Source organism: Mustela nigripes, chromosome 10 (assembly GCF_022355385.1).
Source record: "Mustela nigripes isolate SB6536 chromosome 10, MUSNIG.SB6536, whole genome shotgun sequence".
In the NCBI taxonomy this organism is placed as follows: Eukaryota; Metazoa; Chordata; class Mammalia; order Carnivora; family Mustelidae; genus Mustela; species Mustela nigripes.
The window spans coordinates 61,490,337-61,506,389 of NC_081566.1; the positions used below are offsets into that span (position 1 = coordinate 61,490,337).

At 39.3% G+C, this 16,053-nt stretch overlaps 2 protein-coding genes across 2 annotated transcripts in view; both read right to left on the minus strand.

Moving 5' to 3' along the window:
* Positions 1 to 16,053, minus strand: part of ATF6 (activating transcription factor 6) — a 208,974-nt gene that overhangs the window by 67,145 nt on the left and 125,776 nt on the right. The gene's annotated exons all lie outside the window — the stretch shown is intronic.
* LOC132026221 (proteasome activator complex subunit 3-like) lies at positions 13,464 to 14,375 on the minus strand. Its single transcript, XM_059414126.1, has one exon. It carries the CDS (start codon positions 14,205 to 14,207, stop codon positions 13,464 to 13,466), a length of 744 nt encoding a protein of 247 aa, XP_059270109.1. The 5' UTR covers positions 14,208 to 14,375.

Consider the following 16,053-nt stretch of genomic DNA (forward strand, 5'->3'; position numbering starts at 1 on the left):
CCTATTAATTAGGAAAACAAAAAACCCACCAAGAAAAGTGTCTAGGAAATGAATATTAGATAACAAAAGGAGGTAAAGATATTCACCTGACTAACCCTAACCCTCTCTTTGTTTCAACATTCTAACAATTATTAAACAAAGATACTCAACTAATGCAAAAAGGTTAAATAAATAAAACAACCCAAAGCAGGCTAAAATTTTCCTGAAGTTTTTTTCTATTTTCCAACTCTTTATTTGTGATATATTTGCTATATTTGTGACATTCAAAAAGCATGTAAATACAGAATATATATTTGACTAAGAGGCAGTGGCTAATACAGTGAAAATCTGGGCCCAATGTCCTTCTTCAACTGTACAATAACACCCGAACTCTAATAAACTCAAATTTTTCCTTTTCTTTCCCGCCACATTCTTTCACGGATGCTCAACTTTACAGTGTAGTTCCTGGAGTCTGGAATGCCCTTGCTCTTTATTATTCTGTGTGACAGAATATCTACTCAACTTGCAGAACTCGGCTTATATTTTCATCTTTGAAGGCTTTATGATCATCGCCCTCCCATCCCTAAAATCTCAGGTTTGGTCAAGTTTTCTGTAGGAGATTCTCTTGAAGGTCTGCTGTTACATTCCAAAAGTCAAGCAAAATATGACAGAAATTATATTGAGCAAAGGCACAGAGTCACGGGGCAGGAAGAAGCCTTAGAGATCAGGGAGTGTATGCTCTCATTTAAAAAAACTGAGCCCAACTAGGATTTAGACCCAGCTCTGTCAACAATTTTATCCCAACATACCAACAGTCACCAAATCAAAATAAGTTTTTCTGAAATCACCAAGGAAAGAGACACTGAGATCTTCTAAGTGGAAAATACAATTCACTCATGAAAGGCCGTTTATCAAACTGCTAAGACTACTGGAATCTGTCTGCTACGTGGGTGGGTTTCTGGGATGTCCCTAAATAAAACAAAATCAAGAGCCATCCCAACTTCTCAAACATACTTATCTATCAGGTCATATTTATCTATAATATAAAATCTCTGGTCTGTCCCTGTGTACATCTGGTTTTTCTTTGTGTATGATCAGGAAGCAGGTGCTACCTTTAACATCACTCTGAATCATATAAGATCAGGATGCTAAAGATCCTGAGGAGAAAATGGTCATCACAGATAATCTTTATTGCCATTTATACAAATGACAGGTAATTATATGAAAGTAACAACTACTGATGATTGTAAATGAAGGTAAACTGAAGTAATTTCATATGAACATAGACAATTATTTCAATATTATTGATAAGACCCCAAAATGCATTTGCATAAATAATTCTAACATGGGCACATACTAAAGTGCTAAAGTCAAAATAAATATAGGCAGCCTTACATACATATTAGTAATTATTCTTACATGTTTTAAGTCATGAGCCAGGGAAACTTTCCCATAAATCCCTGAACCTATTATTTATTTCTACAGCTCCCAGGATAAACCTTTTCCTGAAGAGAATCAAGAATTGTTAGAATGGGATGAAATACATTTATGACTCTACTATGGGCAGAAAATCAAAGAATGATCGAAGTATGACCTGACGAGTCTCAGAATATAAAACATAAAAACCTCACCAACATCAAATAGTAAGGTAAAATTCCTGGACAGTAGTTTTAGACCACCAAACTTCAGGCTGAGTATATAGCTTAGCTGTTTAAAATGATCCAAGAGCAAGTTCAAATCCAGAAACAAAAAACAGCTGCTGTCTGCTACCCACATGAGCACTGTAAGACTATGAATATAAAACCAATTTATGGCTCACCTAAAACAGACTTAAGTATACCGGGGTGGGGTGGGGGGGGAGGTTGAGACTGAAGAATACGTCTTAGTCATTAGAGAGTAAGTGGCTTTAAAAACTACAGAAGTACATAAATATAACTCATAGGCATGATAAACAGGAAAACTTGTTTTATAGTAGGTAACGGTAATGTTTGTTTAATTAACAAAGGACAGAACAGGGGCACCTGGCTGGTTCAGTCAGAAGAGCATGTGACTCTTGATCCTGGGGTTGTGATTTCAAGCCCCACGATTGGTGTAGAGTTTACTTAATTAAAAAATGTATATGACCGAATAATGTATGAGTAGTTGACATAGTACTCTGTCTATTGTAATTTTGTACTAAACATCGTATCATTGTTACTAAGATTGCACAGCAAAAGTGTTCCCAAACATAAGTTAGTAAATGCATTAATACTGTGATCCCAAAAACATGTACAGAAATGGTGTCATATATGCTTGAACAAAATAAGAGATCAGTAAATCTTCAGGATATGTTAGTCAATGTTAGTCAATTTTATGCTTTAATAAGGTCATAGTGCCTCTTGAAATTACTGAGAAGAAATTAAGATTATATCTAAGAAATAAATTAGCCATTAATCTCACAGTTTAGCTAAAAATTTCAGAGGAAATTTAGGTTAGAAATTATTGATGTTTCAAGCAAAATAAATAAATTAAAAGATATTCCAGCATTAGTTCGTTAAGAGAAACATCAATCTGTCTCTTACATAAACATGTTTAAATTAATTTAGGAGACTAACACAGGGGCACCTGGGTGACTCAGTCAGTTAAGCGGCTGCCTTTGGCTCAGATCATGATCCCAGGGTCCTGAGATCCAGCCCCGCATCAGGCTCCCCGCTCAATGTGGAGCCTGCTTCTCCCTCTCCCACTCCCCTGCTCGTGTTCCCTCTCTCATTGTCTCTCTCTCTGTCAAATAAATAAATAAAATCTTTAAAAAGGAGAGAGTGGGAGACCAACAGAGTACTACTGTGAATAATACTAAAAATTTCAAAATTATTTTCTAGGCATAATTTTTTTTAAAGATTTTATTTACTTATTAGAGAGCAAGAGACACACCCACACAACAAGCAGGGGAGAGAGGGAGAAGCAGACTCCCCGCTGAGCAGGGAGCCTGATGCAGGGCTCGATCTCAGGACCCCGGGATCAAGACCCAAGGCAAAAGCAGACACTTAACTGAGTCAGTCACCCAGGTGGCCCTAGGCAGAATTTTAAAATCTAAGTTCTAGGCAGAACTTTTAAATTAAATCTTTTTGAGTAAATTTAAATGGTTTCTGAAGTAGGAATGAAAGAGTTAAAAGGAATGAGTAGTATTTCTTTGAGATCAGGGTAATTCCCATAGCCTTTGCTTTTATCAAAGATTTCATTTTTCAATTTTGAAATGTCATTCAATTTTCAAATGCTTAAATCTCCTTAGGGAGCTGAAGACTTTTTTACAAAACATTTTTACAGAATAAGCATATCCCATGTAATCCATAGGTTTAAGTCTCAATGTGTGTACTTGCAAAACAAAAAATTAGCACATGCTACAAAACTAAGAAGATATTCTTTTATTTTATTTTAAAGATTTTATTTTTTTATGTATTTGTCAGAGAGAGAGAGAGAGCACAAGCAGGCAGAGGCAGAGAGAGAAGCAGACTCCCTGCTGAGCAAGGAGCCCGATGTGGGACTTGATCCTAGGACCCTGGGATCATGACCTGAGCCAAAGGCAGATGCTTAATCAACTGAGCCACCCAGGCATCCCAAGGAGATATTCTTTTAATAAGCTACATTTGCTTGCTTTATTTTTCAAAGATTTATTTAATTTTATATTAGAGAGAGAGAGAAGGAGCATGAACAGAGGGAGAGAGAATCTCAAGCGGACTCTGCCCTAAGCACAGAGTGGACACAGGGCTCGATCTCACAACCCTGAGATCATGACATGAGCCTAAACTAAAAGTTAGATGTTTAACCGACTATGCCACCCAGGCGTCCCTATGTTTGCCTGCTTTAATCAAGCTATTCTGATTCATTTGTTGTTGCCAATACTCTCTATCTTCTTTCTAAAAGTTTAAACATCATCAAGATAAAAAACTTTCGAAACGGTGGACAAAACCAAAAGACAACTGACAGAATGGGAGAAGATATTTGCAAATGTCTTATCAGATAAAGGGCTAGTATCCAAATCTATAAAATAACTTATCAAACTCAACACCCGAAGAACAAATAATCCAGTCAAGAAATGGGCAGAAGACACAGACAGACATTTCTGCAAACAAGACTTCCAAACAGCCAAAAGGCAAATGAAAAAGTGCTCAACATTACTTGGCATCAGGGAAATACAAATCAAAACCACAATGAGATCCACCTCACACCAGTCAGAATGGCTCAAATTAACAAGTCAGGAAACGACAGATGTTGGCGAGGATGCAGAGAAAGGGGAACCCTCCTATACTGTTGGTGGGAATGCAAGCTGGTGTGGCCACTCTGGAAAACAGCATGGAGGTTCCTCAAAGAGTTGAAAATAGAGCCACCCTACAACCCAGCAATCACACTACTAGGTATTTACCCTAAAGATACAAATGTAGTGATCCAAAGGGGCACCTGTACCCCAATGTTCATAGCAGCAATGTCCACAATAGCCAACTATGGAAAGAGCCCAGATGTCCATCAACAGATGAATGGATAAAGAAGATATGGTATACACACACACACACACACACACACAATGGTATACACACACACACACACACACACACGGAATATTACTGAGTCATCAAAAACCGAAATCTTGCCATTTGCAATAACATGGATGGAGCTAGAGGGTATTATGCTGAGCAAAATAAGTCAATCGGAGAAAGACAACTATCAGATGATCTCAATCCTATGGAGAATTTAAGAAACAAAACAGAGGAACATAGGAGAAGAGAGGGAAAATAAAACACAATGACATCAGAGAGGGAGACAAACCATAAGAGACTCCTAAACATAAGAAACAGACTGAGGTGTTGGAGGGAAATGGAGTAACTGGGTGATGGCATGAAGGCGAGCACATGACGTAACGAGCACTGGGTCTTACACACAACTGATGAATCACTGACCTCTACCTCTGAAACAAATAATATACTTTATGTTAATTATATGCAAATAAAATTAAATTTAAAAATAAAAATTTAAAGATATTACTTTCATCAAAGTCAACTTACTCTTCCTACTATACTATTTATGTCATTTTTAGACTTCTTATAATAAAACCCAATAGTGTGGGGTGTCTGGGTGGCTCCAGTTGGTTAAGCGCCTGTCTTCGGCTCAGGTCATGATCCCAGGGTCCTGGGATCGAGCCCCGCATCGGACTCCCTGCTCTGTGGGCAGCCTGCTTTGCCCTCTCCCTCTGCCTCTCCCCTCGTCCTGTTTATGCTTGCTCACTCTCTCCCTCTCTCAAATAAATAAAATCTTTTTAAAAATAAATGAAACAGAACAATGTGGAGCTTAAACTCAGAAGAATTGCATTGGACTTACAGGGTTCTTATTGAAAATATTAACCCTCGGCTCATGAGGTTCATAAAATGACTTTCTGAGAGGTCTTTTTTTCATGCCGTCTGTTAACTATCTATAAGCAGAACTGAGTATTACTCCTCTCCAGAACAGTGACCGGACAGTCCAACTTCTTCAGCTCTGGATGGGAGCCTAACAGTGCAGTGAGCTGCGAAATGTGGAGGTCATGTGCTCACAATAATTTTGTGCTTGGCTCACGGCATAAATGTAGGGAGAAAAGCAAAGAAAAATATTCACCAATATTAAAGAAGCAGAGGAATAAGGCAGTGGTGTGCTGAGTTCTCTATACTTACTCTAAACTGTACAAAATTTATGAAATAATTTTTTTAAAGATTTTGTTTATTTGAGAGGGAAAGAGACTGAACGCGTAGGAGGAGGGGCAGAGGGAGACAGACCTGAGAGCCGGATGCGGAACTCGATCCCAGGACCTGGGATCAAGAGCTGAGCCGAAGGCAGACACTTAACCAACTGAGCCAACCCGGGAGGCCTCACGAAATAATTTTTGTGCAAAATGTTTTAAGTCTTCATATTTATTAGCAAATAAAACTCAATAAAATCTGAAAGAATTCCTTCTTAACTATTTAGCAAACTATATTAATGTTCAAGTACTAACGACACTATTGAACTTTTTAGTACAGGAATCTGGAAGACAGAGCTTTATGTGCACGAGCACAGAGAATCAGTGCTGAGAAACAATTTTCAGGATTCCTCCCTCTTTGAGGAGGAATAACTAGAGTTATTTCTCCACAACTCGTGGCTAGAAAAGTAATAAGGAATTACTGGTGTTGTTAATGGGGTGAGAGAGTTGTTTTCAGTGGGGATTCAGCGCAGATGTTTGGAATAACTTGCAGCTGTCGCCGGCTGAGCAGGCTTAATGAAATCACTGGGAGTATCGAAGGAGAGCTGCCAGGAGCGCTCGAAAACATTCGCATTATGGGGACATGAAAAGTTTAATTAGAAGCCAGAAACTGGCCTTTGTTTACTTCTGAGTCCGATTTTTAGGGGTCTCACACCTAAAACTGTCACGTATTTCTGGGTCCACATCCACATACTTGTTCAACTGCAGCAAAGTGCCTCACTTGTTGCCTGTATGTCTTAGGGGAAAAGGGAGAAACAATTTTCTGCAGTTTGACCTAGTTTGGGTTTAGTTCAATTTAATTCAAAAATACTTCAGAAATTTACTGTAGGCAAAACCCCAAAAGAGTAAGTAAAAAATCTCACTATTCTCAAGGAACTTATGTAGAGAGAATATACATAGACATAAAAAAAAATAAAAAAAGAAACGTAATTATTATGGGGATTCAATGGCACTCTGGGGATCTGAGTGTTCAAATGCTGCTCCATGAAGGATAGCCTGACTTTGCCTACACGTATCTGGAGGCACCAGGGGTACAGTATTCTTTCGCCCACACAAAAACAGTTTGTGTCTCAATTTTTATAGTAAGATGCCAAACTTACCATCTATTTGGTTTCTAAGAATCATTTATTTATTTATTTGACAGGGAGAGAAATCACAACTAGGGAGAGAGACGGGGAAGCAAGCTCCCTGCTGAGCAGAGAGCCCGATGCGGGCCTTGATCCCAGGACCCTGAGACCATGACCCACGCAGAAGGCAGAGGCGTAACCCACTGAGCCACCCAGGCGCGAATTTATTTGGTTTCTAAAGCATACAAAGCTTCCCTGAAGTAGCCATATAGATGACTATACTCTAGGCGATCCCCAAAGTCTGAGTGACAGACATCCTGTTTAGAAGGCGTGCTTATGGGGCATTCTAACCATCCACGCCTTCAGGCATTCTAAGTTCCAAGATCAAGTTGGTATCCAGAGAGGCTTGGTTCACAGAGTTTAGGTTCTCCCAGAATGGCTTTTACTGAATTGTACACTATGAACTGGGTGGCAAACTAATAAAAATTTTACTAAAAATCAAAAAATCCACACTTCATGAAATACTAGGTCCCCATAATACACCTCTGTCCAAAGTTCTGTTTCAGCTTCAAGGCTCATCCCAATTACCTTAGAAATTTTAGCTCTCACGCAGTTCTGTCCAACTTTATATATATAAGTAACTTCATACTTTCTAGTATACAAATTAAAAGGTGAAAAGAAATGTGTGAAATTTTAATAATTTAGCCCAGTACAGCTAAAATACTATCATCTAACATGTAATTGATATAAAAATTGAGATATTTTATTTCTTTATACTAAATCTTCAAACTCTTGAGTGCCTTTTATGCTTTTAGCCCATCTCAGATGACCAGTTACATCTGAAGACTAGTGTCTACTGTACTGAATACAGTGCCGCGTTAAAGAATAAACTTCTTTTGGGAAATGGCCCTTTCGGGCTTCCTCCCCAACAAAACTACAGCTCTTCTGCTTTTCCCCTTTATCCTGTAGGTTATTAGGAACAGCAGCCCGAACACTGTAACAACTCCATTCAGCAATTCTTCGGTGGTAAAGATTAGGAGTGGCGGAGTTGGTTAGTAGGAAATTTTAAATTCATACATTAAAAAGTAAAAAAACAAACTCTTGTAATATACTTCTCCTGGTCTGTCCCCAGATGCTCTAAAAGCACCAGCCTCTAACACAAAAGGCCTTCCTGATGGTATAAAGTAACTCCTCCTCAGAAGGATATAGGATTGGAGCTACTGAGACTCTCCTGGGTTTTGTTCAGTAAGAATTATTTTTATAACCAAATTACATTTAACATAAATTTAGAGATTTAAAAAATTTTTCTTTACACAATCTTAAGTCAAATTTTGCAGGTTTAGAAACATTGCAACTTCTCTTAAATTCTGTGGACTAAGTAACATACCACATCATAAGGACACATTAATTTGTGGAATTCTCTGTTTGTATGTTTCTAGAAGAACTCTCTTTTAACATAATCTCATTTACTGATAATAGGGAGATAGTGTAGAACAGTGAAAAGACCACTGGCCTGAAATGGAAGAGGGTTTGGCTTCTTGACTTTGCTTTGTGATGAGTTATGACACTATGTAACTTTCTAGGTCTTAATTTCTCCATCTGTAAAATTAACAGGCGAAAGTACATCTCTGAATCTCAAAAAATTTAAATTGAAAACTATATTCAACAATTTCCAAATGGTTTACACTTTGAAAGCAATAGTATTTGAAGCAAATGTTATGGTTTCTGACATAAGGTTGTGAAACTTTGTAAAAGTGAGTTTGCGTAACAAAGCTAGAACAAATGGCCAAATTGTGAAAGGAATCGAATTCTGATTATAGGTTCACCTCCTGTTCATCAGCACCTGCCAGCTTTTCATGAATGAGTAAAAATAACACTTGACATTCTCTATGTGACAGAATTCATTAAATTTAGCTTATCAGCAAGACATTTTAAATGTGAATGACGGGGCTCACTAAGCTTCACTGATAAAATTCTGCTAACTGACCTTAAGGAAATTAGTTTTCACACAACAGGGGGCACCCGGGTGGCTCAGTCGGTTAAGCAGCTAACTGACCCGCAACTCTTGATTTCCGCTCAGGTCATGATCTCAGGGTCGGGAGCTCCAGCCGGTACCGGGCTCCTGCTCAGCGTGGAGTCTGCTTGTCCTTCTCTTTCCCCCTTTGCCCCTCCCCTTGCTGGCGTGTGCTTTCTCTCAAATAAATAAATAAAATCTTTAAAAAAAAAAGAGAGACTTAGCCCAATAAAGAAAACAACAGACAAATGTATGGTCATCTAATATAAAGCACCTATTATTGTTGATGAAAAGGTAAGTCATGAAACTCCTAAATGTATATTCTGTTTCCCATGAACAATTTCAGTTCAAGGTGGGCAGATACTCATGTGTTAGTGCAGTTTTCCAACTCGGGAGAACAAGGGTGGTCCAGCACCTGTTTCTTAACTGACTGAGTCCTTTGTTTTCTTCAAAAAGATCAGTAATTTCTAAAAAATGCCTTGATGTCAGTGCACAATAGGATCTTTCAGAGATGTTTAAATGTTGACAGAGGAAGTAGGATTCCCTCCTATTCATAACAAATCATGCAAGCAGGAACAACTCATCTAATCAGTATAAAATAATGTAATTGCTTTCTTGTACAAATTTTAAACAGGTAATTAATACGCTTTTCTTGGGGGGGATAAGCTCTAAATAATAATTACAGCTATATGCTAATGCCATAGGGAACCCCAAACCAAAAGCAGAGTACAATATTAATCTGAATACCTAGACATTCTCCCAATCATCTAGGCACATGTCCTCCTGGCTACCAGATCTCTATTTTCCACACTCTAGTTACAATCCCTGACTCAGACAAATATTCTCATCCTTAAAAGACAGAGCCATAAGGACCCCTGAAAAACAGAATGAAAGGGGGTTTATCTATTGCTAACTGAATCTGGGGTATCACTCAAATGAAATTATAATTGGTAAGATTGGGTTTAAATACAAATGCTTATCCTCTATAGAAATACGCATCATAAATTTGCAACGATTTAAAAACACTCATGTATTCTTTAAAATAAATGAAACCCACACAGACACTTCAGTAATTTTGACCTAGACAGTTCTAAGTCATTTCTTCATTATTTTTCCAATTGAGGGTTAAGATAGTTCTTTTAAACTTTAAAACAGGTCACACAGTTCTCTATTAATGGTTAAGGCCATTTGGTTAAGAATTCTGCAGACACATGAAAACTTCGTAAAAACGATAAAATTTTTTGCCTCTAACAACCCAGGAATCTATAAACAATTCAGTAATTTTTTAAAAACCCTCTAAGCTCCAAAGTTTAAATGTTAAAATTAAGCCTTTTCTACATCATTTATATGATTTAAGAAAGGTATTTTTCACTCATTTCTAAAGGCCACATCTATCAATTTCCAAGTTTCCAATCAAATTTGAGTTAGTAGCCTTCACAAAGTACAAAAGTAATTTAAAACTAAAATTATTTAACCCCCAAGTAAGTTTTTAGAACTATTTTTAAAGAATAAAACATCAGAACATTCTCTCAATTCAGTGGTATTTTTAACAGGAACAAAAATGGAGATGTAAGTACTAATAATAGGCAAATAACATACATTAGAAACCATGTTTTTACACCAACTTTTAAAATAAGTCTATTGTTTTAAGAGATTTGCAACCATTCTCAAAAAAGGGAAAATCACAAAGGGCCTAATTTTTGCAGAAGAGACTTTATAAAAAGCATTCCAACTTCAATTTGGTTTGATACATTATTAGAACAGGGGGAAAATACAAATATCAAAAACCCTTACCTACAAAGGACAAGCATATGTTCTTAGTAAAAGACATGCCTGGGTGCTAGAGACTATTTGTTTCAGTCTGGCACAGGACTGACCGCTTCAGAATAAAAGAAACAAGCAGAAGATGATAGTTGTATCATGCATGGAAGAGGTATTTTAAACCTTAGAAGATTAACTATGCTTGAAAACTAAGCAAGTGTGGACTTCCCTTAACACTGTCCCTTACAAATTTGTGTGCCATTAAATGCCTGCCAAATTGTATGAAGCGACAGTAGGGTTCCTGCCACTTTTGTGATTCGGATATAACACCTTACAAGGAAAATAGAGAACTCTCTAGGGGAACCGTCAAATGCAAATAGAGATTTTTCAATCATTTCTTTTGTTGTTGATGTTGCTACAGGAGGAAAAAACTCAAAGTCAGGTTGGAAAGACAGTCTTTTCAGAAGTTCAGTGAAAGGATAAACTTTTTTTGCCTGGATATCATTTTCTAGTTTACTTCTGAAATAAAGCTTCTACTAAGTCAGTTGATAAACCTTTCTAATCTATACAGGTTGGAATAGAAAAATGTTCATCTCCATTTCGTAAGAACAGGACCAATGTGCAGTTTCTAGATAAAACTATAAATAAAATTTTAAAAATCAAAGGTAACTGCAACAGAATTTTATGTCTCCAACTCACTTTCCTCATGGAGAAATGTCTTTTCATTCCTTCAAGTGAAACACATAAGGAAAATGAAAGAAGAAATGCCAGGAATCATCAGACACTTCCTAGACAGATACATACTGACGCCAACCTCAGGAAAACCTAACAGGTATCCTACCACTTCAGAAAAACAAAAAACTACCCACCACAAATAATGTGGTGTAGTTCAAACTTGGAAATATAACTTGTCTAAAAAAACATGCAAAAGAAAACATCGCTGCTTTACATTTTAAACAATTCTTGCTGATAAATATGAAATGTTTTTACAACAACATGTAAAGTCAAGTCTGTACATAAAGGTTCATGCCAGTTTTCGCCCTTGGCAACCAAAACACACTTGCTTCAGAAGTCATTTCACTCATTAAATGGGGAAAGAAGAGATGAAATTATTCATGTTTTGACCTTACCCATAAGCAAGTTCAGAAGGTAACTGCATTTATAGCAAGAACTATATCCTTACAAAGATATTCTTTAAAAAAAAAAAAAAAAAGGGAAAAGGTAGAATTACAAGTAAGTTTTAAAATAGATATGGCCTCTTTTATATGGTCACCTCGTTTCAGAGAATCTTATATAGACAAGAAATTTCAATGGGAAATAAGTTTTAAACTTAATCCCTCATCATTTTCCCACCAAAAACTCATTTGAGAAATAATTTATTGCATGAAAGCATTACTATACAATGTTTTTAAAAATTAAGGTCATACTTATGTATGCATAAAGTTTCAAAAATATTACAGGGATTCAGGGCACAAGTTGTTAGATAAATGGGAAAAAGAGAAAAAGCTATCCATTGTGCACAGAAATAATCTCACTCCTATTATAAAGAGGTATCAAAAATAACTCACACTCGTGCTTTTTCCAAATGTGTTATTACATAACCTCCACACCTGGTGTTTCTGAGTGATGAAGATCCTTGAATGACAGTAATACTAAGAAAAGGTGTTCTGAATAGACATACTTAAGCTGACTGAAGTGTATTTATTATCAAAAAACTAAAATTCTGAACAAAAACCATGATGGACAAAGGATTAATCATATCAGAAGAAATTCACTCTAATGCATGAGGTGACATAAAATGCAATAATTCACTGTACCTGAAACTGGAATCTAGAAATGAAAAATATCAACAGTATAGATCATGGCTGAAAAGATAATGGTTTCCCCTCAACCAGGCAGCAAAAGCAGGAGGAAAAAACTCAAAGTCATATTTTAGAGTCTTTAAATATAAACAGTAATTCATATAACGCGGGACAGAAATTCAAATGAGAAGCCATAAGAGACATCTCAAGAGACAAAAGGGGAAGAGAGATGAAATTCAACTGAGGAGAAAAAAAGTAAACATGATACATAGCTTAAAAGATTCAGCAGGAACGCAGGAGATAAATGAATACACAGAAGGAATTCTACGCTGTGTGAAAGGAAACCGGAAGATGCAGAGATGGTAGAAAGCTGTGCAAGGAAGCAGTTTTCATAGAGTCCTTTTCATTCTAAGGGAGGCACGGCAGTCCATTTCTTTGGAACAATGAAGATCTGTTACTCTTTATACGCTCATTTTTCTTACACATCAGAGCCGAAAAATATCAAGGGTATGAGTCCAAATGAGGACAGAAATCCTATACCTCTGAAGATTACAGTTCAGATAAGCACACTTAGTACATCATAAAATGTTAAAACCAAGTTTTATTTCAATCTGCCAAACTGGAGACATACAATGACCTAAACACATCCCTTTAAACCCCTTGCCTTGCAAAAAACAAACGATGGCGGTAAAAGGAGCATTTCTGAGGTTTGAACAAAGTAACATACAGCAGAACCTCAGGAAAGACTTCACTTAACTTTCTTTTGAACTTTAGATTTTTCTTTGAGTAACCCCTGAAACCATCCAATGTCACCAATGCCATAAAGAAGAACCCTGGCCAACATTCATCTACAAAACTGCTTTGGAAAACAGCAGTCCTCCTCCTTGGCCAACCCAACCCTCACCCTCTCGAGGAAAGGAAAAGCAAGTAACAGCTACACCACAAGGACTGAGTGTGAGGATAAGCCGTAGGAAACTGTCATTAAACGTAACGCACATTTCCAGTCGCTTCGTCACCTGTAGAGTCATTAAGAACCCCTTTTGGCTGCCTAAACAGCTGGACCACCTCCTGAAGGAAAGAGGGGTGGAGAAAGGCCCTCAGTAGAGGTTGTCAGTGTTGGTGCTCCGAGGGGTTTTGATCTTCTCGATGTTTTTGAGGATCACGTCGTGCAAGGTGGCGTACTGGTTCCGAACGTGCAGCAGGATCTGGCGCACGCTCAGATACTCGTTCTCGTCCACCTCGGCCACCGTGCGGCGGTAATCTTCCACCTGGGGGTACTTCACGATCTTGGACACCAGCTTGGCCCTGGTGTTGTAGTAGGTGGAGAAGCGACGCAGGTAGGAGGCTGCGGTGCTCTCCACGGTCCACAGCTGGTCCACGGTGTCCTCCTGGATGGACACGCCGAAGTTGTCGCCGTCCTCCACCTTCGGGATGAGCAGCTGCACCCACATCCGCACCGTGTTGCACTTCTCTCTCAGCAGCTCGATCTCGGGCTTTACCCGCTCAATCAGCTCCACCAGATGCTGGTTGCTCCGCAGCAGCTGCCTCTCGCCCTCGGGCAGGGCCGGCACCTTGGGCGAGGACTGGGGCTGCAGCGGCGGCGGCGGGTCCGGGTTGGGCGCGTCCCCCGCGGGGTCGGGCACGGCGGCGGGCTCCACGGCGGGCACCGAGCGGATCCTGGACAGGTCCTGCAGGCGCAGCTCCTGGACCCGACTGTCCAGCTCCGACAACTTCTGAGGGAAGAAGGTGGACACCAGATCCTCGGCCTCCTGCGCGATGCGGGCTCGAAACGAATCCACTTTCCCCTGCACGTCCTGCTCCAGCTCCAGCGGGGAAGCCATGCTGTCCAGGGCCGCCGGGCTTCCCCCACCTCCACTGGCAGGCCTTTGGCTGCCGCGGCAGCCGCCAACTCCCAACAGACCACGCCCAGCGCCGCCGGAAATGACGTAGCGGAGTCCCGGCGCCCCGCGGAAGAGACCGGAAGCCGCACGCGGGGCATGGCCTCCCAGCGACGCCCCAGCTAGGCAGCCCCGCTTTCTGTGTGGGGAGAGGAGTCTCCACCGATCCAGGCTACCTGAGCGGTCCCTGGCCCCCTCCCCCACCTGCCAGCCCCTGGGCCGGAGCCTGTGCATGACGGATGGCCCCGAAGAACATCGTTAAACTTAAGCACCGTGAAGACCAAGCAACAAGGTGCTTTACACAGGAGCTCAAGGAAACCCACGGTCCCTGGATTCCGGACACACGGTCTCATTCGAAAGTCACCTCGAGAAATGAGCTCTCCAGAGTAGGCTCACTTAGTCACACCTTTACTGGTAACTTGGGCGTATCCATGCTTCCCCATTCCAAAGTCAGAAGTGGCTCCCCCTTCACTAGGGCATTTTAATCAAGTTAGTAAAGTTCTGAGCTCTTCTATGGCTTACTTCAAACAATTTTTAGTTTGAGTTACAAATGTGAAGTTCTAGGACTCTTCTTAAAGCTCATCTTCTTTGGGATGATTAACAATTTGAATCTGGACTGTAAGATTAAAGTATCAAATATCTTCAATCTGATAACTATATTGTAGTTACAGAAGTGAATATAGAAACTTTTTTTAAAGTGAATATCCTTTTTTTTCTTTTTAATACACACTACAGTACAAAGGGATAAAGTGACAGGTACAAAGGGATAAAGTGACAGGATATATTTAACTTCAGAGAGTTTGCAAAAATAGTGTGCATGTAGATGTGTACAAAGTTAAAGCAAGTGGAAAAAATGTTAAAAATTTATTAATGCATATAAAGGTGTATGGGAGTTCAGTACTATAACTTTTCTGAAGCTTGAACTTACTTCAAAATAAAAAGTGAGGAGTGGCTGGGTGGCTCAGTTAAGTATCTGCCTTTGGCTCAGGTCATGATCCCAGGGTCCTGGGATCCAGCCCCACCTAAGGATCCCTGCTCTGGGGGAAGCCTGCTTCTCCCTTTCCCACTTCCCCTACTTGTGTTCCCTCTCTCACTGTCAAATAAATAAATAAAATCTTTCAAAAAAAATAAAAATACAAACTGGGGAAAAACAAAACAAAACAAAACAAAACCACCTTTTCCCTAAAGGCTTCCAGAATCATAGAGAAAAATTCCGTAACCTTCTAAAATTTCACTCCATTTGTTTATTTTCATTTCCCTGAGATAACTTCCTTTTGTTCTTTGCAACACCACACTGCATGCCTTTGATTTTATAAATTATTGAAGTTTAGTTCAAAAGATTATTCTGAAGATGGTATAGTATAATTCTGAATGTAACTGTCCCCTCAACTGGACTGTAAACTTCTTCAGGACATAAGTCTTAATTTGTTGACATCACATGTGGCACAAGGTCCAGCATGGAGCAGGTACTCAATACATGTCTGATGAAATGACCTTGAATTAGTAAAATTTTAGCAAACCATAATCTCACAAGATCTAGAACAGAAAAGAAAATATCAACAAGACAAACATGTTATAGGTTGGGCTTCCCAGCAAGCACACAGATTGCTTATAGGAGGTTTTTCAGGGAGTGTTCCTTGAGAAAAGGAAGAGACATAACAGGGGGAGAAGTAAGGCACTGATGCGCTCTCAGAGCCTCAGATGACCCCACAGAAAACCAGGAAAGCCCCTTCACAGTTGTCCTGAGTTGGGGACAAGGCAATTCCTGAAGATGACTGGCAGGACTTCC